The 26,644-nt window shown below is 47.0% G+C and overlaps 1 protein-coding gene across 1 annotated transcript; it reads right to left on the bottom strand.

Annotated features, from left to right (window-relative positions):
* Nucleotides 1-22,817: 22,817 nt before the first annotated feature.
* On the bottom strand, nt 22,818-23,878 carry LOC123582315 (glyceraldehyde-3-phosphate dehydrogenase-like). The gene is given in 1 exon segment (XM_045448509.1): nt 22,818-23,878. A coding segment is annotated over 1 exon segment (987 nt). The 5' UTR covers nt 23,873-23,878; the 3' UTR covers nt 22,818-22,885.
* Nucleotides 23,879-26,644: the final 2,766 nt, after the last annotated feature.

The following is a 26,644-nucleotide window of genomic DNA, read 5'->3' as shown; positions in this document are numbered from 1 at the left end:
CTTCTCAACTCCTAAGTACAGCCAACATTCAAACCTAATTTTTCCTTATTCCAGAACCCACACTCTCGCCGCTTCAACCATGCTGCCTTGCTGACAGATAACCAGAGTATTCATTTACTCCATCATGTAGTAAATAATCACTGAGCACCTATTACTTGCCTGTAGCTCCACGTAGGCCGTGTAGAGAGACATAGCCGTTGGCCTTCATGGATTACGGTCACTGGGTAGAATGACAGATCAACAAACTCATAGGTAACTATGAACGGCAATAAGTACAATGAGGGGGAAAAAAAAAACCAGAATGTGAAATATAAAGATTTAGAAAGTTTACCTAATCCTTCACAAGTATGAGATATCAAGAAGGAAATCTCTTCCTCATAGCCACCACCACTTGTAGGTAGATGAAGCAGTAAGCCTCCTACTAGGTCGTGATTTATAATGAAAGCTGGGTCAGACCAATCTCTGCTACGCACACTAAGAAAGAAAATTGTCCCTGAACTGAAGCAGGACTTTGTGGTCTGAAGTGATTAGCTGCTACTTTGGAGAGGTAATTACTGTTCCTGATAAATCACATAGGCTATTTTCTGATAGACTTCAATGAGCTCAAGAGTCCTTTCTAGCAAATTTACTGTCCTGGATCTTCTGTTGGCCCCTCCAGCTCCACTCCACACCTTTCCCCACCCTCCTGGGCCCTGGAAGCTAGCCTGCCCGGACCGCATTCCTGGGCTCCCTGGCCTTGCAGTTTAGGTCGAGTCTTGACCGGTGAGAAGCACCAGCAGGAGACTGGAAGGCAGAAAGGGCAGCGGAATGGGGTTGGGTTATACATGCCTTGATTCTCTCTCTGCAGAGATGCTGTGGGTGGTCTATGCCCCTGCATGGGAAGCCTCTGCTCCTGGCAGAAAGCACCTCATGGGTAGCTTTGTCTTCAGGTCTACCCTTCCTGGCCCCTTCAGTCCCAGGAGCAGTAATGGCTCCCTGAGGAGCTCCAAGGACCACATCATCCCTCCTCAGCATCCGCAAACCCTGCACACGCCCTAACACACAATCTCCCTTCCAGTGTCTTCACATTATCCATTTTGAGCGAGCCATTTGCTTTCCACCGAGACTTCAACTAACCCATCCACTGTCAGCTGCAGGAACTGTTTAGCAACCTGTGACCAGAGCCTCCCAGGGTATCTCGTGATCTTTATCTAACCATCCTTTTAAAAAATCATGCGAATAGCGAACATCGAAGCAATTTTTGTTTTGTCCCTACAAACTATGTATCAAGTAAGAAATATTGAAGTTAGCGTGCTCAGAAGCCTCTTTCTCGGCAGCAAGTTTGAAAAATACCTTTGATATATGCGTGCAGCGCAGTTAGTTTGCCTGAGACGCTACTTTAACAATACAAGCACAAGAAGAGTCATACATCCTATCCTGTGCGCTCGATGAAGTCCCAGATTTCTGCCCTTTTGGGTGCTGAGATAGCTTCTTTCATGTAAAGTGTACTCAAAGTCAATGTGAATATGCTAGCAGCAGACTCAGCTGCCAAGCCAAAGCAGGGTCATAGAAATTCTCCAATCAGCATCTGAGCACATGACAACTTTGGAACTGGGATCCTAGAGAGAAGGCCTTGGCCTCGCTAGATCCTTATACTCTATTTAACAGCAGACGCGCCCAGACAACACTTCCAGCAAATCCACGCGTTTGAAGACCCCTCATTCCATCAGCGCCCAAAGTCTGACACCCACTACGCAGATCAGAGATGAGGAAGGTGCTGAAGTCTCCCCACGACCAGCTATCTCTGGAGTATAGACTTGATTTAGGGCTTTCAAATGCTAATCAACCATCCCTCTGCTGTATCATTTCTGATTAGAGTACTTTCAAATATTAACTAACTGCCTCTGAAGTGCAGATAAAAACCGACTAATGCAGATTTTACAGCGTCTGCGCAGGAATGTTTTAAAGTCAATTGCAAACAATATAGCAAATAAATACCCTTGGGCAGAGCACTGCCTCCCGTGATGCTGGCTCCAGCCACTTCATCTGCACGTAGAGTGCATTCTGTTATCCTGTCACACTATTTCTGAAAGACAAAACTGTATACGAAACAAAACATTCACACAAAATCATCGTGAAAAGCCACAAAATGCCCTTGTACCTTAGAAACCATTTTATATTTGTAGATTCCCTGACAACCCAACGTCTTATAAAACCTACATTTAATTTCTAAGGAAGTAGTCATAGTTTATTGCATAACCCTATTGGCGTCTCAGTGACACGCCATTCTTTCTAAATGTACCATTGCGTTTTGCTCCAGAGAACCAGTTTAAACAGTTTGCAAATCGAAGTCCCCGCCCTCAGAAGCCCTCAGTGTGAAACGCTCAGGTTGTACTGTGACATTTGCCCTTCCCTGACACCACCCATCTTCAGAACTTCTTCCTACAGGAAGAGAAACCACTCTTGAGTCCTTACACAAGAAGGTCTCCACCCTTTCCATCTGAGTCCCTTCCTTATGAGGCAACTAACACGAGCATAACTTTCGGGCTGACCTGGGGAGACTGAGAAGGAAACTCTAGGGTGATAATAAGAAGGCTGTACCCATCTGGCTGAAGATCATTGGCAATTATCCAGTTTTTAGAGCAGGGAAGCATCTTTTTTTTTTTTTTAATTTTTTTTTCAACGTTTATTTATTTTTAGGACAGAGAGAGACAGAGCATGAACGGGGGAGGGTCAGAGAGAGAGGGAGACACAGAATCTGAAACAGGCTCCAGGCTCTGAGCCATCAGCACAGAGCCTGACGCGGGGCTTGAACTCATGAACCGCGAGATCATGACCTGGGCTGAAGTCGGACACTTAACCGACTGAGCCACCCAGGTGCCCCGGGAAGCATCTATTTTTACAAGGCTTATTGGTGGCTAATTGCTTGAGATGTTTGATAGAACACAATTTCTCAGGCATTCAACCAGCTCTCAGTAGCTTTCCTTTTCTGATGTGGGCCCAACCCATTACAATTGTTTCCAGAGGACTGTCCATAATATTTTATCATGAAGGAATTTCATTGTATTGTTTGCAATAGAGGGGCAATTAGATTCTGCTAAGATGAAAAACACAGGCTCTTCACTGAAACAATTACTTCAGTGTATCATAATACGATTCCTGTGTAATGTAGTCATTTGAAAGACAGTTCAAAAACCAAGCTATTATATTAAAATCTCTGCTCCGGAATAAATACAAAAATAAAATTTTATGACCAACATTTTACGTGCAAGTTAGGACTCCATTAACTGATTAAAACCAAATCAGCTAGAAAGTGCTCTAAGAAAAGGATGAGATGCTTCCTTCAGGTGATTTATCCAAGTAGATAGAAAGATCCGCAGGGGCACCTGGGTGACTCAGTTCATCGGTGATCTCACGGTTTGTGGGTTTGAGCCCCCATCAGGCTCTGTGCTGACAGCTCAGAGTCTGGGCCTGCTTCAGATTCTGTGTGTGTGTCTCTTGCTCTCTGCCCCTCCCCCACTCACACTCTGTCTCTGTCTCTTGAAAAAATGAAGACACGTTAAAAAAAAATTTTTTTTTAAAGAAAGAAATGGGAAAATATGACAAGGAGGCTCCGGGAAGAAGCTGGACAAGACGATCTGCTAAGTGGGTATCAGGATACTAACTGAGTTAGACGTGAACTTGATAGGAATCCCCAGAAAGGTGCTCGGGGAGACCTTAAGGCTGTCTACATAGGACTATAGCAGCATTCTTGATTTTGTTTTCATGGCTGCAAATTATGTGATGCTCCTCTCGTCAAAGGTGGGGCCTCTGCCTCCTCTCCTTGGGTGTGTGTGGGGGGGTGGGGTGCTGACTGCTTCAACCACTACCGGCACTGTGGGGTTGGTCTGGAAACAGCCAGATAGCTTCTATCCGGTTCTGCTGGGGTGTTTGCTCCAAGGGAAGCCAGCTGCCATGAAGGAAACCTGACTATTCTGGGACTGTCCCACTGGAGAGGCCAAAGTGTATTCACTCTTGCCAGCCAACAGGGAGCGTCAGTGGCCAGCCGTGTGACAAGCCATCCTGGACATCCATCCAGTCAAGTTGAACTTTCAAATGATTGCAACCACGGTAGACATCTGACAGTAATTCCGTGAGAAACACCAAGTGAGAACTACCCAGCCAAGCCCTTTGGAATTTCTGCCCCTGGAATAATTCGTCTTATAGCAATGGTAACCAGGACAAGGACTGATTCATTGTCCTACAGGAGACCTGGGTGTGAATGTTACAAACGAGAATATTCTGTGAATTGCACTAGGCAAACAAAAAAAGTGGACTTGTTGTGTGGTTCTGGCAATCTGTCCTAACAGGTTTGGAGCCTTCTTTTCTTTCCAGATCTAGAAAAGTGCTCCTGTCCTCCAGACATCAAGTAAAATTGAAGTAAATTACCCCTTAGTTCTGGAATCAATTTTTTTTCTTTGATTTTACTGGAAGTTCCTCTGAGTAGTAATGTATTTTCTCTAAACATATAGATTTGAGATGGAAAGAAAATTTTTATTTGAAGCTAATGTTCTGTTTTTAAGCCCAAATTGAATCAAATCCTCCTTAGTTGCTCCTGCACTAAGTCTTTTCCACCAATAACAGTTCTATTCTTAAAGGTTTTACTAGCTCTGAATCGAGTTCTGTTGTGACTCATGTGGTGTGTGGGCAGCAACTAAAGACTTTCTAGAAGGGTAAGTTACTACAGGAAAAACATCCCAAATGCTTTTGAAAAGTACGTTGTAACAGTTATAAAACACCCGTGGCACAATCTGCAGACAGCCCTAGAATTAACCGCACGGAAGATTAGCAGCAGGTACATGATTAGGAAAGGAATAAACTGGAAAATAACCTTTCATAGAGTGGGTTTGAACAAAGGTCTTACGCTCACCAAAGGTCTTACGCTCGCATCTGACAGTTGGCCTAACAGGAAGACAGGTGCCACAGAATTGTGCGGGGTTGAAAGGAAACTTGGAGTACAGAGCCATAAAATCAGAGTAAGACTACTTCCTGCGGTTCCTCAAGGCAGACCTCTCCTACGCTGATGAAGCCGCCCACGGAGCGTTTGAAGGACTCCACGTGAATCAGGGCTGACCAGATCTTTGGTCTGTTCAGAGCGGAAGCTTGGCAAAACAACAACGTAGAAAAATCATTTTCATTTCCCCCATGCTTTTCCTTCCTGCAATTCACACCCCCTGAAATACACGACCCCGCGTACCCACCCCACTTAACCATCCTCTTTGGCCAAGTGGGTACGACCTATTTGGTTAAGGGTCCTTTTTAAGGGATGGTTTCCACGATGGCACGTTTTCCAACTTCCTCCTCCCAACCCATCAAAAGTTGTCCTCCAATGTCCCGTTCTTAGAATGCTAAAATCCCTCAGCAACTCTCCATTGCCTTTAGGGAAATGATCCAAATTCCACATCTTAGTATTTAAGAATATCCACAATTTAAGATCCAACCCATCTTACGGCGGTTTCTCGATCTTTCCTTCAGACAAAGGCAGATACTCATCGTTTCTTTCTGCTGTTGTTCACCATGTACTTTCCAACAACCGTATCTTTGTCTGTGCCTTCCCCTTACACAGAATGCCCTCCTCCTAGTCCAAACATACCTAACCCCTGTATGTATGCAGAGGTATTCCAGATACTTACTATAGTACCCAGTAGTTCAAGATTTATCCTTCCTTTCAAGGTCCAGATCAAACCTGACCACCTCCATGAAGCAGTCTCCTCTCCCGGCAAACCCTACTAATTGTATCCTCTGAATTCTCAATCACTCATCCGGCACTTAGCACATGCTGTGTTGTAATGTTATTTGTGTATTTATATTTTTCTTTCTCAGTGTGGGGCAGTGAAAATAGCACATGTCTCTGGTGTCTCTGATGCACTATTCTCTACACTCAACCTGTACCAGATGACAATAATGCTTCAGTCAAAAGATGATCTATATCAAAAACTCCTAGGTACTCCCACTAGGGAGGTAATAAGCTAAGTCCTGTTGTTCTGATTGCTCCAACAATACAGGAACTCTTAGGAATATGTCTAAGGCTATATCTCATTCATCCCCTTGGCAGCCAAATGGCCGGGGAAAGAAATGACTCGGCTGACGCTTTAGACCAGAGTAGGTCTTTTGGAACCTGTAAGTCCCATCGCAGCCTGGATATTCTTGTATTCAGGACAGGAACCTGTGCGTTTTCTCAAATTCCTTTGACCACCTCCTTCTTTTTCTCTCTTGATTGGCTTCCTACCTATAGCAAGTCACTCTTCCACTTGCGGACTTAAGAACATTGTACTGCAGAGCGTGGAATCTGGCCAATCTTGAGTGGCGGTTGAGGGGCCAGCTCATGCTTCGTGCATGGTGAACCTTAATCAATGAGAACTACAATACAAAAGGGACGAAGACAGATAAAGTCTCCCTCCTCTTTTTTGCCTGTTAGCTACTCCAGGGTATGGTTTCTCTTTAAAACCCTCCCAGGAGAAGTCCTGGATGCTGACTGAACACATCTGCTGAGTCCCTTGTGCCGAGCTGTGTCCCTTGTCTCTTTGTAGCTCATTGAAGCGGTGAGTAGTATGGTAATGTATTGCATTACATCGCATCCCATCTTCCTTGCTTCATTTCTTTTTTGTTTACTCTTCCTGCTTTGGCGTTGCACCTCCCTTAAAAAAAAGGGTTAGCACTTTAATCCTTGCCTTAGGCTGTTTCCTGGAGCGCCCAGGCTAAGATAGGTCGCTTTATTAATCATCACATTTTACTATTGAGACTTGGAGCTCCGCTTCGCAGAACGGAATACAAGCAAAAGCCTTCCTGTAGTATCCAGTAGTTCAATTCTTATCCAGAGTTTCATGACTTAACCGCTAGTTCAACACTTGAGCTCCTATCTGCCCATTTCATTTCATTCATTTCTTTCTGGAATCTTCATCCTCTTATGGACTCCAAATCTTACCAACGCACAAAAAGCCAGACCTGGACATTCCGGAATCACTAATGGAATCAAGATACCCCCTTGAGGCTAGGGGACCTCACAAGTAGGAGAGGTTGTTGTTGTCTGCTAAGATCCATTCTCCTCTCCTTACTTAGTATGTAGTTTCAGTGGGGTACATACTGTATTAAGACTACATTTCCCAGTATCCCTTGCATCCGGGGAGTCACATGACCGCTTCTGGCCAATGAGATATGAGCAGAAGTGATGTGTGTGCCATTTCCAGCCCTTTCTTTTACAAATTTGGCACATACACCTCTGGCCTTTTCCCCTCCCTTCTGGTCAAGATGTAAAGATAACTGAGTGGCCTTCTTATCCTGGGATGGAAGCCACAAGGTGAAAATGACAGCCGTTCAAATAGCCCTGGACAGCTTACTCTGGCATGTTACATAGAAGGGAAGTAAATTTCCATCTTGCTCAAGACACCGTATTTTGGGGTCTCTCTTAGTGTATCATTCTAACCTTTTTCCTGTTTAATATAACACACACCAGACACTGGTTGCTGCTGCCACTAACCAGGTGCGTTGTTGGGCAACGACATATCACTGCTTCTGCTGCTGATGCTTGAGTCTGTTGTTACCAGCTGCTGAAACCCCAGCATCCTAAAGATGTGGTCTCCTGACAGAGCCAACCAGGCGTCCCTGACACTGTGTCCTCCTGTGTGACTCACTAAGTTCTTGTTTCCAGTCACTAACTCACAGTGAGGCCATCTGAACAAGCTTGGGAGGGAATGAGTACTCTGTGGAAGACTGCTAATTGCTCATTGTTTACCCAGTATTTATTCTCCTCTTTTCCCTTAAGTAGAAACCATTTTGTAATGGAGTAGCAGTTGCCATTCTCTCTCCCCCAGATACAGCTTCTACCCAAAGTAAAGAAGCTATAGTTCCCCAGCTCCTTGCATCTGACAATGACCACATGACACAGTTTTGGAAGAAGTCTCTGGTGACTTCAAGAAAGATTTTAATTTCCCAAGATAGGCACCTCCCTTTCCACCTTATCACTTCCTTTTTCTTCGTAATGGATGGAAAGTGAATATGGGACCCGAGTTGGAGCAGCCCTTTTGCAGCCTTGAGGAGTAAAGTCTGATGCTTGTGATGGCAGAGCAGAAGGATAGAAAGATCCTGAAACACTGACGACATCATGGAGCCACTGCACCAGCCTTGGGCTGCCCAACCACCCTGTTTCTACAGGAGGAAAAGTAAATCCCAATTTGGTTACATTTCCATCATAGAGATTCCATTATATGCAAGCAAAAGCAACTTCTAATGGACAATGGCCTGCCCGAAACCCTGGGCTTCTTTCAGGAATTTGTCAAGCTAAACCCAACGGCCTTCATGTTTTACAGTTGTTTTCCCCCAAAACAAAATTAAAGTTCCATCTTACAAAAAACACAGTACACTGGAATTACTTGTTTATTGCTTGTATTTCCTACTAGACTCTAAGCCCCATGAGGCAGGAGCCATGTTGGTCTTGTTCATTGTCTTATCCTCAATGCCTACCACTCTGCCTGGCATATGTCTCCAAATATACTTTACATGGAACAATGACTCAATAAAAGAATTTCAACGCATTAGTATCTACTTATTTAAATTACTCATCGTTGAAATGCAACTCCTTCATACATTTATTCATCCATTCATTTAGCCAACATTAATTGATGTGATGTGCACAGTGATACATGCATAAGGCAAAGTCACTGCAGTTTAATTTCTCTCAGGAGGGACAGACCATCAACTCTTACACAGAAAAAGAAAAGTTTCAGATAGTGGATGAGAGTGGTAGACAGTGGAGCTACTTTACCTGGGGTATTCCGGGAAGGCCATATTGAAGCACAATTCACTGTTACCGACATGGCTTACACCTTAATCACTTCAACCTCAACAGCGAATGAATTGTTTTCTAATGACTAATAAGGGAGGAAGTGGCCAATTTCCCTTCCTTGAATTTAGGATCACATGCTTTTCTGAAGAAAGTGAAAGGCAGAGACAGAGAAATAGAGAAAAAGAAGAAAAAAGGAAAGAAAGAAAGAAAGAAAGAAAGAGAGAGAGAGAGGGAGAAAGAGAAACAGAGGGAGAAAGAGGGAGTAGGAGGGAAAGAAGGAAGGAGTTTTATCCAACTACTAAGCACAAGTCCTCCTCTGTGGCCAAAGAGAGATGTTCTATGGGTGAAAAACAAGGCCAAAGGGGAGGGTCTTCTGTGCAAGCAGCTGGCACCAGAAACAATAGTTAATATCCCACAAGAACAGCTTTGAACTCCTCTGTGTTCAAAGGAATGTACTGTATTATTAATGTTGCAGCCCTTGTTTGTGTTTCAAACCCTTCAAAAGCCTCAATTATTATTCCTCCTCAAATCCCCCTTGAATCCTACTGACCCCCCAAGGGAACCCTCATGAAATCTGGGGAGAACCACCACGGCTTTCCTCATGTGCACTGCCCTCTTTCCACCACTTGAGCTCCCAAAACAGTAAGCTGCCTCTTCTAGAATTTGCTCTTGTAGGAACTGCAGTGAAGAGTACTTCTAATTTCCAAAATCCAGAGATGGCTGTCATATTTCCTCACTCAGGCATCCAGAAATCAGTGTCACACGTCTTTAGCATGGACTGAGTTAGTCTGGCAACTTTATGAAGGGGGGTAAAATGGACTTGGTCATGTTAGTAAAGTAGAAACGTTTGTTTTCTTCAATTTGTTTACAGTGTCAGAATTATTTCTTCCAACAGGCGAGTTAGAAGAAGGGCCAAGGTCAAGGGGCGTCAAGGGGGTTGAGTGAAGTTGCCTGAGCCCAGTTGAGGATTGTACTGAGGGAGGGAGATGACACTGGAGAGTTTCTTGACTGGCCACGTGTCCGTTTCCCCAGGATGGGAATAGCAGGGCAGGGCCAGGCGAGTGAGGTGGTTAGGACACACAAAGTGAGGAGGCATCACTCTAGGGTGCTGACCTTGTCCTTGCACCACCCTGGCCCTGTGTGTCCAGACACCCCTGCCTCTAGCTCATAATTCTGGCTCCAGAGAGTTGAGTCCTTATCAGGGCTACAAGAAAGTGAGTAGATCCAGGCACAGATTCTTTCAGTCATGACAATTGGTGACGAAAAGGTGGAAAACAGGATTGGTGAACAGTCAACAGCTGTGCCAACTCAAAGGATGACCATAGGGGAAGGGAAGGAAAAATAAGATGAAAACAGAGAGGGAGGCAAACCATAAGACTATGAAATACAGAGAACAAACAGGGTTGCTGGAGGGGAGGTGGGTAGGGGGATGGGTTGAATGGTCGATGGGCATCAAGGAGGGCACTTTTCGGGATGAGCACTGGGTGTCATACGTAAGAGATCGATCACTGGGTTCTACTCCTGAAGCCAAGCCTACAATGTGTGTTAACTCACTTGAGTTAAAACAATAATAACAAAAAAAGAATAGACCTTGTTCTCTGGCTGAGAAGGACAAAATACAGCTTGGCTTAGAAGAGAGAGGGCCACTTTCCCGAGGCAAGAGGAGAGCTGGTTCTAAAATCTCAACATATCAGTTTGACCCCCTCCTGCTCACCCGCGATCTTCTCTCTTTTCCATACCCTGCCCTGCCCATCACCAAACTAACACGATACACAAACCTAAGTCATAAAATGAACTAGGGGAGGGAAATATGTCTGATCTGTTGAAAGAGAAAGCAGGATTCTCTGCAGAAATGAAGACTTCAATCAAGAATAAGGATTTGGGGGCATCTGGGTGGCTCAGTTGGTTAAGTGTCTGACTTCGACTCAGGTCATGATCTCGCGGTCCGTGAGTTCGAGCCCCGCGTCTGGCTCTGTGCTGACAGCTCGGAGCCTGGAGCCTGCTTCGGATTCTGTGTCTCCCTCTCTCTGCCTTCCCCTGTTTGTGTGTGTGCACGCTCTCTCTCTCTCTTTGAAAAACAAACATTAAAAACAAGAAAAAGAAAAGGGAAAGAAAAAGGGTTCTTGGGGCACCTGGGTGGTTCAGTTGGTTCAGCGTCTGACTCTTGGTTTTGGCTCAGGTCATGATCTCCCAGGTTTGTGAGTTCAAGCCCTGCATCGGGTTCTGCACTGGCAGCATGGAACCTGCTTGGGATTCTCCCTCCCTCTCTCTCTCTGCCCCTTCCCTGTTCATGCTGCCTCTGTCTCTTTCAAGTAAATAAATAAAACTTAAAAAAAAAAAAAAAAAAAAGAATAAGTGTTCTTGACCCAAAAGCCTCCGATCCCCAAACAACCACGTCCTGGTGGGGTTCTCAGGTCCTCATGCTCTGGAGCTTGAAGACGCTGCACTTTCTTCTTTACCTCTTCATGTAAGGATTGGTGTTTCTCCCACTAGATTGTAATCTCCTTGAGGTCAGAGACCATTTCCCCTTTGCCCACCTTCCCTTGAGATACAGCAGAGTCCCTGACACGTGGGAAGTGCTGTGGGACTCCCTCTCAGTGGTGGGACACAACACAGTGACACGAGGGAGGACGGAAGGCAGAACTCTGTTTACAGGCTGGCCATACACGGGGCTGCACCCAGGGACGGGGACAGGGCGGCAGGAGCTGGAACTGTAGGGTGCAGCTTGTGGATGGCGAGTGGGGTAGGCTTAGCTAGGTTTCTCAGGCTCTCCGTGGATCGGTCACCTTGAATCATTTTGCGGGCTCCAGGGCATAGGGGCTTCCCTAGCTGCCAGGTACCTGGCCTGAGGGCAATGTGACAGGGACACAGCACCCTGGAGTCCGGGAACCCCTAAGGGAAGTGGTTGGCAGTGTGGATTTAATCAGCTGCTCGAAAGGGGGAGATGACCGGCCACTAGCTAGAGCCTCAATACTGGCTGAAGATAGCATTTAAAATAAAATAAAATAAAATAAAATAAAATAAAATAAAATAAAAATTATATTACAGGTGCTTAGAAAACATCTGCTGAAACATTGCATGGGTTTATAAAGCCTGAAAGTCCTTTATTTGAGCTTTCTCTGAGCTTACTTAGGTCCCAGCTGGGAAGCCTAAAATGTAGATGTCCCTGATAGAGGGAAACTGCCTCAAACTGAGCCGAGGAGAAAAGTAAAAACTCAGGGGCTCCTGGGTGGCGCTCAGTCGGTTAAGCGTCTGACTCTTGGTTCCTGGGTTCAAGCCCCGAGTCGGGATCTGCACTGGCAGTGTGGAGCCTGCTTGCGATTCTCTCCCTCCCTCTCTCTCTCTGCCCCTTCCCTTGCCTCCTTCCCTTCCCTCTTTCCCTTCCTTCTTTTCCTCTCTCTCTCTCTCTCTCTCTCTCTGCCCCTCCTCCACTCACTCACTCTCTCTCAAAGCAAATAAAATTAAAGAAAAAGAAAAGGAAAAGCTCGGGTAAGAGCCTGAACAAGAAGATGTCTCCAATGTGTCATTAGCACACGAGCAAGGGTTTCTTGGCTGTTTTGCCCAAGGCCAAGTCTGGCCTCAAGAAGGGCAGTTTAGGGGCAATATCTGGTAGATGAAGAGACAAGTCCACAGAACAAACACTGTTGTGGACTCTTGGGGAAGCAGAGCAAGATGGACCAAGAAGCAAAAACCGTCCTTATTAAAACGATACACACTTTCTATTTCTTTCCCTGCCTCCGGTAGACCTGCTAAAATATCTTCCAACGCCTTAACTGTAACCTTTGAGTTAACTCTCTTTCCTCCTGGGCAGTAACCATTTGCACTGCACCTGGACAAGAATCCCTTGGAACGCTCCTGGCTGCTTATTCTTACCCTGCACCCTCCACCTTTACAGAGTCGTAAAGTAACTGCATCGAGCATAACCAGGAAATCAAACCACGGCAAACATCCCTGGAAAATCAGAGCACCCTGACACAGGACAGACGCGTTGAACAGAACCCAGCCCTGCACGGGATGCACATCCAGTGCACATCCAAATGTGCCTACTTCCAAATTGTGGATAATTCTTCATGACGAACCACCTCTTTTTAAAAGTGCTGTTCAGAAAGCAGGACTCAGACAGAGATCTGTCCAATGTTCCTAGAAGCCTTATTCATAATAGCCAAGAGGGGGAACCAGCCTAATGTCCAGCAACAGATGAAGGGGTAAACAAAATGCGATACAATCCCACAGTGGAACGTTACTTGGCCATAAAAAGGAAGGGAATTCTCACACAGGCTACCACCTGGATGAACCTTGAGGACATTTTGCTACGAGAGTGAGCCAGGCATAAAGTGGGGTCACTGCATGATCCCACTTATACGAGGTACCTAGAGGAGTCAAGCGCATAGAGACGGAGAGTGGGAGAGCGGTCCCCAGAGGCAGAGGAAGTAATGCGGAATTCGTGTTTAATGGACACAGAGTTTGTCCGAGGTGACGAAAACGTTCTGGACATGGCCAGTCGCGATGCTCGCGTGCCAACGTGAATGTATTTAATGTACATTTAATGTACATACATTAATGTATTTAATTACATGCTTAAAACTGGTTAAAATTTTATGTTGTGGCTATCTTACCACCATAAAAAGGAAGGAGGAATGAAAGAAGGAAGGAAGGACGGAAGGAAGGGAGGGAAGGAGAGAAGGAAACACTCCAATTACTGGGTTCACTTTTAGTTTGGGGGGATTGTGATTTTGTCTGCCTCTCCGTGTCAGGCTGTGTGCTAAGCACCTGTCCGCTAATCTCCTCCACTGTGAGGAGTTATCCCACTTGCCTTCTAGAGGAGAATACAGACGTTCAGAGAGGTTAAGTCAGTTCCCTTTAATCACACAGCAGAGCTGGCTCTGTCTCCATTAAAGCCTGTGCTTTCCACCGGTCCTCTTTACTGACTCTTCCTTCCTCTTTCTGCTCAAATCTTGCACTCCCGAATAAAACAAAGTTCAGACTTGGCTGTTAGATGTCCACGCTCTTTCATTTTTGTGTTTTCCAAGAGGGGGAGTGAAGATAGCTTTCTCCCGTAAACGCACAGTGAGTTTTTCCCTGTGAGGTCTTACAGCTCAGGGGCTCTAGTCTTGTTTTCTTTTTTCTCCCTTTTCCTAAGCCTCACGCTCAGCAGACCGCCGGGCTGAGAACCCAGACGAGGGGTCTGTGGAGGCCAGAAAAGAGAATGGGCCGTGAAGTGGACGACATCCGGAAACACAATCAAAAATGTCACATGTCCGGTAAGACAGCACAACACCAGCCACAGACCAGAGTCTTGGTGGGACTCGAAGAAATAGAATTCTAAGTCAACACCCCTAAAAAAAAAAGGAAGCTATGGCAAGGATAAAACAAACGGATGATTTAAAAAAACAAAACAAAACAAAAAAAACCCACCTCATTTCTATGAGGGTTTGGAATAGATGTTCTACATTTAGGCATAATAATCACTTCACTTTTGCTAGCTTCTACCCAATCGCAGCATTTGATTAAAAACTCCCTTTAAGACCTAGAAAGTCCCCGGGCTTCCAGACTAGGGAAATAAATGGTTTGACACCCTTTACACCAGGCTAGGCCCCCAGGGGAGGAAAAGCACTTGACCGGGCCGGAGGAGACAGGACTCACTCCCTTCTCCGCCCTGATTAGAGAATCCTTCCAGCCGCCGGGATGGGGCTAGTGCAATCCTGGGAAGGTGTGCACCCCTCGGGCGGGAGGGTGGGATTGTCAGTGGGAGAAGGAAGCCCTGAGTCACCGAATTGGTTCTTCTTTTATCCGATCTCGTGGGAGGAAGTGTGGAACACTGCTCATTTCTCAGCTCCTCTTAGAGTAACAGGAGCTAAGTGGCTAAGGAGAGGGGGTGGTATTGTGTTCACTTGTAAATAGAACCGAATAAACCTCAGCCTCAGCCAGAGCCAGAGTCCTGCTGGGCGGCGGCCCACGGCTGCTCCCTGCAGAGCTGTGAAGGGGGGACGCCTGCCCTGTCGCTCTGCTCGCCTCCCCTCTCTCCTCTCTGAGCTGAGACCTGGGTCACAGGAGCCTTCGCGTGGGCAGGTCCACAGGTCGCCAGGAGTAGAGATGGATGTTGAGAGGAGTCCACAGAGGTGATCTTTGGGGAGTGGGCTTCTTGAGAATCAGCTCTCAAAAGAGAAACACGTCGAACTCTAAAGACCTACCTTGGGATACGCCGTGAATGGTCTGAAAGAAGAATCGTCAAATACGGAGGCCAAAGGAAGGAACCCAAAAGTCACTCAGGGACTAGCACAAAAGGAAGTTTGGTGTCTCTGGGGTGGGGCGGGGGGGGGGGTGGAGTTTGGCTCCTATCAACCACACGCCTATGGTCTGTGCCAGCCTCCAATCTGTGTGAGTGGAAGATTCTGGGGGAAATGTCCCGGTGGGGGATTTTTTTCCCCTCGAGTCATTATGTGGAGAGTGCGGGTCTGGTCCAACCATTCGAACTACCCTGAACTCACCAAATAGCTCCTCGCCCATAAACAGCACAGGCATTGGGACCAGGGTCTTCGTGGAGGGGGCTTTACCTGGGCTGTGCCGTCCTGACCCAGAAGTCCCCTGGAAGGCAGCGGAGGCGGTAAGAGCAGCTGATGAGACTTTCAGCACTCCCACCTCGCTACTGCTATCTTCACCTCCTCCCAGGGGGACTCGGGAACCACCTCTGCCATCCCCGGAGGCTCAAGCGTAAAACCATGTCTGCCTTCCTTGCAGAGTGAGCCAGGGTGGGAGGTCTGAAGCCTCCTACCGAGGCTCCCTTCTCAAGTGCAGCCCTTAGCTGGGTGATCTCAGTGGGTTAGTCCTGGCCCCTTGGACTTCTGGTTAGCGTCACTGCCCCCCGGGGGGTCTTCCTCCGGATGCTCCGTGCCAGGACTCCAGGGGGCCTGCAGGAACTGGACAGTGACAGCGGCCAAGCCCCACATCCTCAGAATCACTTCCTCTGGGGACCCTTGGCAGCCTGCGTGTGCTTCCCCAGACACCACACCGATGTCAAAGAGGCGGTGGCTCACTCCTGGCTCAGTGAGGAAGGCGCACACCCACCCAGTTCGCTCTGGGTGAATTCCCAGACTCCCCAGACTTCGGTAGCCACAGCTCTTTAGCTATGTCTTTGGTTACCTGGATAGTGTTCAGGGGCCCTCTGCAAACGTCACCCCTCGCCCCTGAACAGCCTTGGGCGCCTCCTGGAGAGACAATGATGTCAGTTTGCTTTACTAACCCTGAAGACTCTTCCATTCTGTCTTCCTCCCACGCTGGAGGTGAATCAGACTCATGTCATTGGTATCCTGGCTCTACTCAGCTTTCTGGAGCCTAGTTGCAAGGGGACTGATGGTTGAATGGGAAGAAGAAGAACAAGAGCAAGAACAAGAAGAACAAGAAGGGGAGGAGGAGGAGGGAGAAGGAGGAGGAGGAGGAAGAAGAGGAGGAGGAGGAGGAGGAGGAGGAGGGAGGAGGAGGAGGGAGGAGGAGGAGGGAGGAGGAGGAGGGGGAGGAGGAGGAAGAAGAAGAAGGGGGAGGAGAGAGGAGGAAGAGGGAGGAGGAAGAGGGAGGAGGGAGGAGGAAGAGGGAGGAGGGAGGAGGAAGAGGGAGGAGGGAGGAGGAAGAGGGAGGAGGAGGAGGAAGAAGAAGAAGGAGGAGGAGGAGGGAGGAGGAGGGAGGAAGAGGAGGAGGAAGAAGAAGAAGGAGGAGGAGGAGGGAGGAGGAGGGAGGAAGAGGAGGAGGAAGAAGAAGAAGAAAGAAGAGGAAGAAGAAGAAGAAGAAGAAGAAGAAGAAGAAAGCTGAAGATTAGTAGAGATGGTTTTGCCTTTTGTTGCACAGGATCGGATACTGTGTCCTTGCAAAAGGAATCAGCTGAGTGGAGCCCAAAGTCCTCCGCGTGGAATTTATTCTTTTGGTAAACTACACCGTGTTAAGCTTTGGGATGCTCAAGTGGCGTGGGGGGTTTTATCTAAAGGTTTCGCCTCATTGTGTTAGCAGGCATCCCAGAGCTGGAACAGGTTTTCTCTCTTTCAAAATGGGTATTTTGCTTTTAATTCAGCACATTGAAGGACGTCATTTTCCTTTGTCGGGAAAGCTTGTCAGGTTCGGTTTTAGTCTCGGCAGTGACTATAGCAACAATGTCTAGAGAGAGGTTTTGTTTCCCCAGTGACTGTCATTCAACCTGACTCTATCTGCGAGCGAAGGACAGTCTCCCTTCCTCTGCTTGGAGGAGGAGGGCCTCCTGGGACTGTCGTCCAGCCCCGCAGTCACGCTGAGGCTGGGGCCCAAGAGCGGTTCCACTTGGCCTTCGCCTGCAGATGCGTGGACCCCTGGCATGGTGCAGACCCGCAGCCTGCTTGCTTGCCTCTAGCTGGAGGCATCCCCAGCGCTCACGCGCAAGCCGATTCCCAAAGCGAATCCGAATCCGGCAGAGCAATCAAGGAAGCAACACCTTGAAAATCAAGGCAGGTTTGCACACCTGTCCCAGCCCCAGTTCCCCCAGAAGCACGCGGCCCGAGGCGGAGGCTTCTGGGCGACTCCTCATCTAAGACGACAATCCCAGGGAAGTCGGAATGAGGAGGACAGGGGCGAGCAGGAGAGGGAGGAATGCCGGTGGCAGGCATGACTGCTCAATCTCCAACACTTGCTTTCTGAGAGGTGCTGTCCCTGGAGGAGAGGGGAATGTACCTACAGATCCCATCTCTCAGGGCTCGGAGGGCTGCTCACGGGGCATGAGCCCCCACACTTCTGGGCTGCAGACCCAGCAGATCTCACAGCAGAGCCAGGCTCCCGCCATAGGTGCTGCCCCGGGGGAAGGAGTTAGAAGGACAGCAGGACAACAAAGGGCTAGGGGGCTGTGGAATTGTGCCCTCCTGAAAGTGACTCGTGTCCTTGAGAAAATGTTTGCCGCAGCAGTCAGGTGGTCAGAGGTCCCAGGGGCAGGTGAGATCAAGAGAATGGGAAATGGTTCACAAAATGTATGTGACACGATATACCACAAGGTGCCTTTCTAGACCTTTCTTCTACCCCCGCCCTGTGTGACCTCTTCATCACAAGGGCCTGTCAAGACCTCAGGAGGGTGCGCCGTGGGGGTTGAAACAGGATGGTCAGCGGGGCGGTTTTTCTGAAAAGGATGAGAATTGGTTAAAAGGGGCGGGGGTGAGTCCCACATTGGAGTGTAAGTGCAAAATGAATCTGCCTTCCCTACCCGCTCTCTGCCACCCTCTCCCGCAGAGGAGTGAGCTTCCCTAATGCCATTTCAACCTCAGCCCACAGCTCCAATTATTTCCTGTTATCAGAGTCCTCTGATTTGAGTCCTTTCGCTCAGTCCTGTTTATTGGAATCTTTCCATTTCAAAATCAGATCAAAGCTCCCCATTCCCACTACCCCCCACCAAGCCCAGGCTAAATTGGAGTATGATGGGGGCATGGTGGGCCCTCCCTGACTCCTCCCCTGCTTCCCTCCTGTGCTCTCCCCTCTAGTGTTAGGGTGGGAGGAAAGAGCAGGGGAATGGACTGTCTCCATAAAGGCCTAGTGGACACACGACCCTTTCCAAGGTTTGTTATAATTAGTGTTCTAGGTGTTTTCTGTGGTCTGGATATGGATGGTTGATGTTCTCAACAGGCTTCATTGATGTGAGACTCCATTTCCCAAGGTGTGTGGGGTCCCTCAAGACGAGTGACCCCATCTTCAGGGTGACCCCCCCCGGGAGCAGTCTAGGCTATACTTCAGGGAGGCCTAGGCTCTTTGCTTCTTGCTATGATGGACCCCAGTGAGCCCTATGCCCACCTCATCAATTCAAGAAGGACCAGAATCCTGGAATCTGTCAGCTTAAGTGGAATCTATTTCCTGTACCCCTGGGAATGGAAAATTTAAAGGGATGGTCCCTGTTCCTGCCTGGCTTAGGCATCTGTCTTCCTGAATTCTTCCGGGGTGCTTTCTCCAGGCCCAGCCAGAAGATGAGATGTCAGCCCGCCCTTCTCGAAGGTACTCCCAAGCCGTACAAATGAATTTCTCCGGGTCCAGTTCCTTCTCCCTGTCTTGGAGCTTCCTCCCCATCCCCGTGAAAGAAAAGATGAGACATAGTTGTTCTTTGTCCTATTCTCCTACTTAGAAGACCATTTGTCTCCCTCCAAGTCCTATATTGGGAGGTGGAATGCGAGTGTAGGGTGGGGTCAGAGGGATTCTGCGAGATTGGAGTTGGTGGTGGTATAGGTTCTGTCCGTTGCCCCTCAGTGAGTGATTTTGGAAGGTTGCCATTCCCAACAGCTGGCCATTCTCTGCCCTTACAATGTGGGGAAACTTGAGGTTTTGTTTCCAGGAGTAACATTAGTTATCATTTCCACCCAATCTGGGAAAAAACTCCCACTTGGTACTTATCTTCATCCTGCTACATAAATGTCCCCAGTTGCTGACTTTAAAAAAAAAATAATATTAGCAATTCTAATGCCTTTTGGGGGTGATTTTACAAGCTCTATGAATTCCTGTCTGTCTTTCGAAATATCTTCATGTTCTGGCCAGGGAGGTTTGCCACTTTTTCCTTTATTGTTTAGTTTATATTCAGTCAATTCTCCCTGGTCTTAACTGTTGGCAGGTCAGGCATCACATCCCAGTTCAGGCAGGACAGAAGAAGGGAAGGACAGAGACCGTAGACAGTGAGACGTTTTTAAGGAGATGTTCTGGAAGGATCACATAGTCCTTCTGCTAAGGTCAGAACCCAGTCCCAAGCCCCATCCAGCCACAGAAGAGAGGCACCCCCCCGACCGAGAGCACTCCTACCTCAGATGCCATCACGGTGATGTAGGCAACAAGTCTCCATCCCTAAAGCAAGCAAATTCCAGATCATTCTCTTCTATAGTTTATTTTATTAAGAATGTCTCTCAAATTATTATTATTATTAACATTGTCATTATTATTTTTTTAGAGAGAGAGAGAGAGAGAGAGTGCAAGTTGGGGCAAGGGGCAGAGCAAGAGAGAGAGAGACAGAGAGAAAATCTCAAGCAGACCCCATGCCCAGTACAGAGCCCAGTGTGGGGCTCGATCCCACGACCGTGAGATCATGACCTGAGCCGAAATTAAGAGTTGGATGCTTAACTGACTGAGCCACCCATGTGCCCCTCAAATTATTTTTACCAAAAAAACAATAGATCTTTGTTGAAAGGCAAAAAGAGACAAACCAAAGGTAACTATAAAGAACCCCCATGTAAGTACACCCATCAGAAACAATCACCAAGGTATATATCCTCCAGATTTTTTCCTGTGTGTGTCTATATGTCTTTATAAGAATGGGCTACACATCTGTAACTCTTGATCAACAGGGTTATCAAGACTGAATCTTGATAAATAGCTAATCTGGGGGCAATAGATGAGGATTTTCATATTTCTTTAAAACACACCACAATTTATTGGAGCAGTCCACTTATTGTTGGACATGGAGGTTATCTCAAATAACATTCTTTTGCTAATCACTTAGGATGTTTCCAATTTTTCACCATCATACACAGTGCAGGGCTGGAATCGTTGTTCGAAAATTAAGTCCTAAGTATCCAGTGAATAAGAGGGAGGGGGAACTCCCTGTACTTAAAAAAGGAAGGCGAGGAGAGACCCCAAAATGCTCAAGAAATGTATCGAGGGTGGCAAAACCTCTCTCCCAGTCCGCCAAAATGACTGACACATGAAAACTCAATGACTGAGAAGCGTTCATTTTGACCAAAATTTTCTTCTTGGCCAACTTATGTTTGACCGAATTGCTTTGCTGAAACTGCTTTTGCCTGGAGCTGAGTTAAATAATTAAACTCTCCTGGAAGGCATTAAAGGCCACCCACTTAACCTGCAGCCTCTTCTTCGGGGAAGTATTTAGATGAAGTTGGTAGCAAGCACTAGAGTCCTTTCAAGCAGAAAAGAGAAGTAGACTTTTAAGACCTAACTTTTTATTTCCCTATCCCTGGAGATTTGCTCAAACAAAATTCCAAAAAGCTTAGAGCACCTTTTCAGAATATTTAATTAGAGATATTCTGACATTCATCACACATAACCAAAGGATGCCCAGCAGCCCCACCCATCCCGGATTTATTAGAAACGAAGAGGCTTGTAGCATTCGCTTCTTTTCATTCCTGTGCCAGGAAGAGAAAAGGAATCATTGCTTTTCTTCAGCTTTTATTAGGATTTCTCCAAAGTGGAAGTAAATGTAAGTTCCCATGCTGGTGTAAAGATTCCTCTCTCCAAGGGGCTCTTTCCTCATGAGGCACTAAAATAACACTTTATGATAGCCTGGCTCCTTTGTCCTTTTCTGCCTTTACCCCATTAACTCCAGCAATAGGACCCCTTACAGAAGTACCAGAAGTCAGTGTTGGGAAGTAAATGGGCAACTCTGAGCCCAGCACAGTCCACCTACCCAGGATCCCTCAGAGAATAGGCAGAAAGCCTATTGCCACGAAGTTCTGAAATGCCACCCTTTGAGAGAGAGAGAGAGAGAGAGAGAGAGAGAGAGAGAGAGAGAGGAGAGAGAGAGAGAGAGCATGCAAGTAGGGAAGGGGCAGCGAGAGAGGGAGAAAGAGAATCCTAAGCAGACCCTGCATTGTCAGCACAGAGCCCAATGTGGGGCTCAAACTCACGAACCATGAGATCATGATCTGAGCCAAAATCAAGAGTCAGACGCTTAACCAGCTGAGCCACCCAGGCTCCCTGAGAGGGCACCCTTTTAAGCATCAACATTTTTGTTTTCGTTTTAGTCATTTGTGATGGGAATCTTCTCCAAAATACATTTTATAGTTTCTGGCTTTTGGAGCAGAATATTTAGAATATAATTAGAGCTTTTCTTGATGGGGTCGCTTTAGGGTAGATCATTTAAAACTTTTATTGGGAGCCAATATTTGTTCCGGGCACTATGCCAAAAGGATACCAACATGAATAAGACACAAACCCCATAGCAAAGACTTCACAGTCTAGTGGGAGAGACAGAGGACGAATCAACTCCTTACAAAACATCCTGATAATTAAATGGCTTGTGAAAAGCGTTGAGAACACAGAAAGTAGCATCTAATTCTTCCTGACTTTCAGAAAGGGAAGTGTTGAGAGAGAAATCACTGTCAAAGATGAAGTCAGAAATGCTTCAGTTCCCAAATGGTGCCAATGAGAGAAGATTCCAGGCAAAAGGAAACATCTTGCATTGTGTATTTTGAGATCGAACACCCCTGATAAGCCTTTAATCCATTATGGGTATACACTTGAAAACATATGACCTAAAATACAAATAACTTAAAATAGTATAATAGCTAAAAACTCCACCGTGCATATCAATGGTCCTTTGATATCCCAGCTGAGTAATTGCTTCAAGAGAGCTTTCCTTCTTCTCATCTCCTAACTACCGTGCACACCCACTCGGAAGGGAGCAAACGCTTCAACTTTAACAGGTGGGAATAATTAAGTAATTCTAAAATTCATGTTTCATATTCAGAAAAATAGAAACTGAAATGCGGAAGAGAAAAGGAAAACTTGAAGGGCATAAATCCCCTAGGACATCTGAGATATTCCCTGGCTGGGAAATACTGAAAGATTTGAATTCTTTTTTTACTGTTTGTTCGTTTTTGAGAGAGAGAGAGAGAGAGAGAGAGAGAGAGAGAGAGAGAGAGACAGAGTGCAAGCAGAGAAGGAACAGAGAGAGGGAGGGAGACACAGAATCCGAAGCAGGCTCCAAGCTCTGAGCTGTCAGCACAGAGCCCAACACAGGGCTCAAACCCACAAACCGTGAGATCATGACCTGAGCCAAAGCTGGATGTTTAACCGACTGAGTCACCCAGGCGCCCTGAAACACTTAAGGGTTTGAAACATAACTTGGTTTGCATTTTTTTGGCTGGGTACAATATACTTTATTGATGGCACATGAAAAGGTAGGGCTCCCCAAGCCTCTCCACTTCTTCAGGGGGTCTGGGATGGAAACTGTGGAGGTTGGGAGAGTCTCAGTGTGTTGGGGGATGAGTTGAAGCAAGGGATCCCAGGCAGCCGAGGGCCTCCCTCTTCCTCTTCCTCTTCCTCTTCCTCTTCCTCTTCCTCTTCCTCTTGCTGGGGCTGGTGGTCCAGGGGCTCTTAGTCCTTGGAGGTCATGTGAGCCATAAGGTCCACTACCTGGTTGCTATGGCCAACTTCACTGCCATACCAGGGAATGAACTTGACAAAGCGGTCATTGAGAGCAATGCCAGCCCCAGCATTGATGGTAGAAGAGTGCGTGTCAATGTTAAAGTAGCAGGAGGCAAGCTGGTCCTCACTGTAGCCCAGGATGCCCTTGAGGGGGCCCTTCAATGCCTGCCTCCCCACCTACTTGGAAGCTTTCTCCAGGCAGCAGGTCAAATCCACAACTGACACGTTGAGAGTAGGGACATGGAAGGCCATGCCTGTGAGCTTTCCATTCAGCTCAGGGACAACCTTGCCTACAGTCTTGGTAGCACCAGTAGAAGCAGGGATGATGTTCTGTGCAGCCCCTCGGCCGTCATTCCACAGATTCCCAGAGGGGCCGTCCATGGTCTTCCGGGTGGCAGGGATGCTATGGACTGTGATCATCAGTCCCTCCATGATGCCAAAGTTGTCATGGGTGACCTTGGCCAGAGGGGCCAAGCAGTTGGTGATGCAGGAGGCATTGCTGACAATCTTGAGGGAGTTGTCATACTTCTCAGGATTCGCACCCATCACAAACATGCGAGCATCGGCAGAAGGGGCAGAGGTGATGATCCTCTTGGCCCCACCCTTCACATGAACCCCAGCCTTGTCCATGGTACTGAAGACCTCAGTGGACTCCACAACATACTCAGCACCAGCGTCACCCCATTTGATGTTGGTGAGATCTCGCTTCTGGAAGACGGAGGTGGGCTTTCCACTGATGACAAGTTTCCCGTTCTCAGCCTTGACTGTGCCATGGAATTTGCCATGAGTGGAATCATACTGGAACATGTAAACCATGTGGTTGAGGTCAGTGAAGGGGTCATTGATGGCAACAATAACCACTTTGCCAGAGTTAAAGCAGCCCTGGTGACCAGGCACCCAACAGCCAAATCCGTTGACTCCGGCCTTCACCATCATGTCTCAGGGACACTGCTGGCACTATACCAGAAGCATCTGTCTGTCCAAGAGGCAGGAGCAGAGAGCTTGGTTTACATTTTTAAATGATCTCTCTGGCAACACCAGTGTGGATGCATTAAGGAGAAGTGAGGCTGAGCCAGAGAGACTAGGTTAAGTAACTGCTGTAATAGTCCCACCAAGAAATAAGAAGAGTCTACACCTGGGCAACAGCAGTGGCAATGGATTACTATTTCCAGTCAAGAGCAAGGATTTAGGAATTAAAACCACTTCATCTATAATTCTGTAAACACTGATCCACTGGGCTCACACCTGAAGCGTGTAGAGCCGTTTGTCCTAAACTAACTGAATGGTCCCCATCTGTTGAGGGTACCAACAAGTGTGACTGCTTATTTTTAATCATGCTTTTGCCTTTGAGGCTCAGCAGTGCTCCTCAAAAAAGAAAAGTGGACGAAATTACTGATGGCTCTTCTGTCTGCTTATATGTGCTGTTTCTCACAGTGCTCTCAGTTGGGACCTGTCTTCGTTTGGGTTCCCTCAGAAGCAGACCCTAAGACAAGGATTCTAGGACAAGCCATTCTTGGGCAGGGGGGAGGTGAAGGGAACACCGGTAGGAACTAAGAGTACGTTATTAAGGCATCTACCACACGGATGCTTGTTGGTCACAGCTGCTGAAAAAACTCGGCAGCGAGCGTAAAGGATGTGCCTCAGAGTGACCCCACACAAGAAGGCATTTAGACACCAATTCACACACGCCATTGGTTGAGCGCGGCTCCTGGGGAGAATTAACTCCCTTGTACTTCTGGCCTGCCATGCAAGCAGCAAAGTGAGCTCCAGTAGCAAGAGAAGATCCTCAGGCATAGAAATGCAAGTGCTACCTATAAGAAATCTTGAGGGGGGGGCACAGGTGAGTGGTAAAAGTGAGGGCACAGGGGCCAGAAATTGACAATGACTGCTGCCGCGTCTAGGGGGTTCCATTTAGAGAGGGCTGAAAGTCTGTACGTTTCATGATCCTTATCCTCATGGCCACCACATTTGATCACTTTAGAGTTCGCCAGATTCGCTCTGAGCTCTGTGGCCTCTCAGTGCCTTCCACTGCTGTCCTCAAACGCCAAATAAATGCAGGTCGTGATGGTTAATTTTCCATGTCAACCTGACTGGCTAGGAGGTGACAGATAACTGGTAAAACTTTTCTGTGTGTGTCCGGGAGGGTGTTGGTGGAAGAGATTAGCATTTGAATTGGTGGGTTGAATAAAGAAGCTTGCCTCACTGATGCAGGTGGGCATCATCAAATCAGTTGAGGGCCTGAATAGAACAAAACAGTGGAGGAGGGGTGAATTTGGTCTCTGCCTGGGCCAGGACGTCCATCTTCTGCCCTCGGACAACAGCGTTCCTGGTTTTCAGGCTTTCAGACCTGGACTGAAATATGCCACCACCTTTCCTTGCTCTCCAGCTTCCAGATGGCAGGTCATAGGACTTCTTGGCCTCCTTAATCACGTGAGTGAATTCCTAGTCTATCTTTTCCCTGCTTCCCTAAATAACAAAACTCTGATTTTATCCTGGGCTGCAATGGGCCCAGCTAAAAGACTATGTCTCCCAACCTCCCTCGCAGATTGGTATAGCCGTGTGACTAAGGTCTGGCCAGTGAGAGGAAGTATATAAGGAACCTCAAAGAAAACTTCTTAAAAGGACTTGACTCAGCTGGAAGGTGCACCCTTTTGCAAATCCTCCCCATTCCCTTGGAAATGTAAACATATCTTCCTCATTCCCTTGGAAAGTTAAACATAATGGTTGGAGATCATCAACTACGGCCAGTGAGGTGTAGGCCATACGCCAAGGATGGAAGAGAAGAAAAGTAGAGGGTTGAGTCCCTATTCTGTTTAAGCCACTGTGGTCAAAACAGTTCCTGGCTGGAATGCAGATGTGTTCTAATTAGGTTAGAATGACTCCTACTCTGCCCCCCCCCCCCCCCCCCTTATCTTGCCCTACACATTAAAGAAATGACTGTTTTGGGGATGAATCAAACACCTACTTTTAAAATTCTCTAGTATTCTGTAATTAAAGATTGTGTATTCGATCTTTAGTATTCAAGATTGAGTTTTGACCCAAGATTCCAGCATTGGTAGCAATTAAATTAAATACAGATGAATCTCTCCTTAGTCCTTTCCAAAATAACTGCTCCGTAAAGATCAGAGCTAAAATGATCTCGTGGGGCCAAAAAATTCAAACCCCTGATTCTTAGAGTTTTCAGAAATTATTTCAGAAAAGTAAATGTCTATTATTATTAAAGACCCAAATGTTATTTTATTTTTTAAGTTAACATGTGAGGCAAAGGTCTGTGGATTTTAACACACGTATTGATTAATGTTAACTACCACACAGTCAGGATATGGAATAGTCTCTTACCAAAAAGGTGTCCCCTGTTATCTCTGTAATCACACCTTCCCATCACCCCTAATCTAGTCTCTTTTTTTATACTTTAGTCTTCTTGGGGCCCCTGAGTGGCTCTGTTGGTTAAGCGTCCGACTTTGACTCAGGCCATGATTTCACAGTCCATGAGTTCGAGCCCCGCATCAGGCTCTGTGCTGACAGCTGAGACTGGAGCCTGTTTCCGATTCTGTGTCTCCCTCTCTCTTTGACCCTCTCCCGTTCGTGCTCTGTCTCTCTGTCTCAAAAGTAAATAAACGTTAAAAATTTTTAAAAATAGATTATACTTTAGTCTTCTCAAGAACGTCACATAAGGGGCGCCTGGGTGGCGCAGTCGGTTAAGCGTCC

The sequence above is a fragment of the Leopardus geoffroyi genome, chromosome B3 (genome assembly GCF_018350155.1).
Source record: "Leopardus geoffroyi isolate Oge1 chromosome B3, O.geoffroyi_Oge1_pat1.0, whole genome shotgun sequence".
Lineage (NCBI taxonomy): Eukaryota > Metazoa > Chordata > Mammalia > Carnivora > Felidae > Leopardus > Leopardus geoffroyi.
The sequence above is the reverse complement of the archived record's forward strand: the minus strand, read 5'-3'. Positions and strand labels throughout refer to the sequence as shown.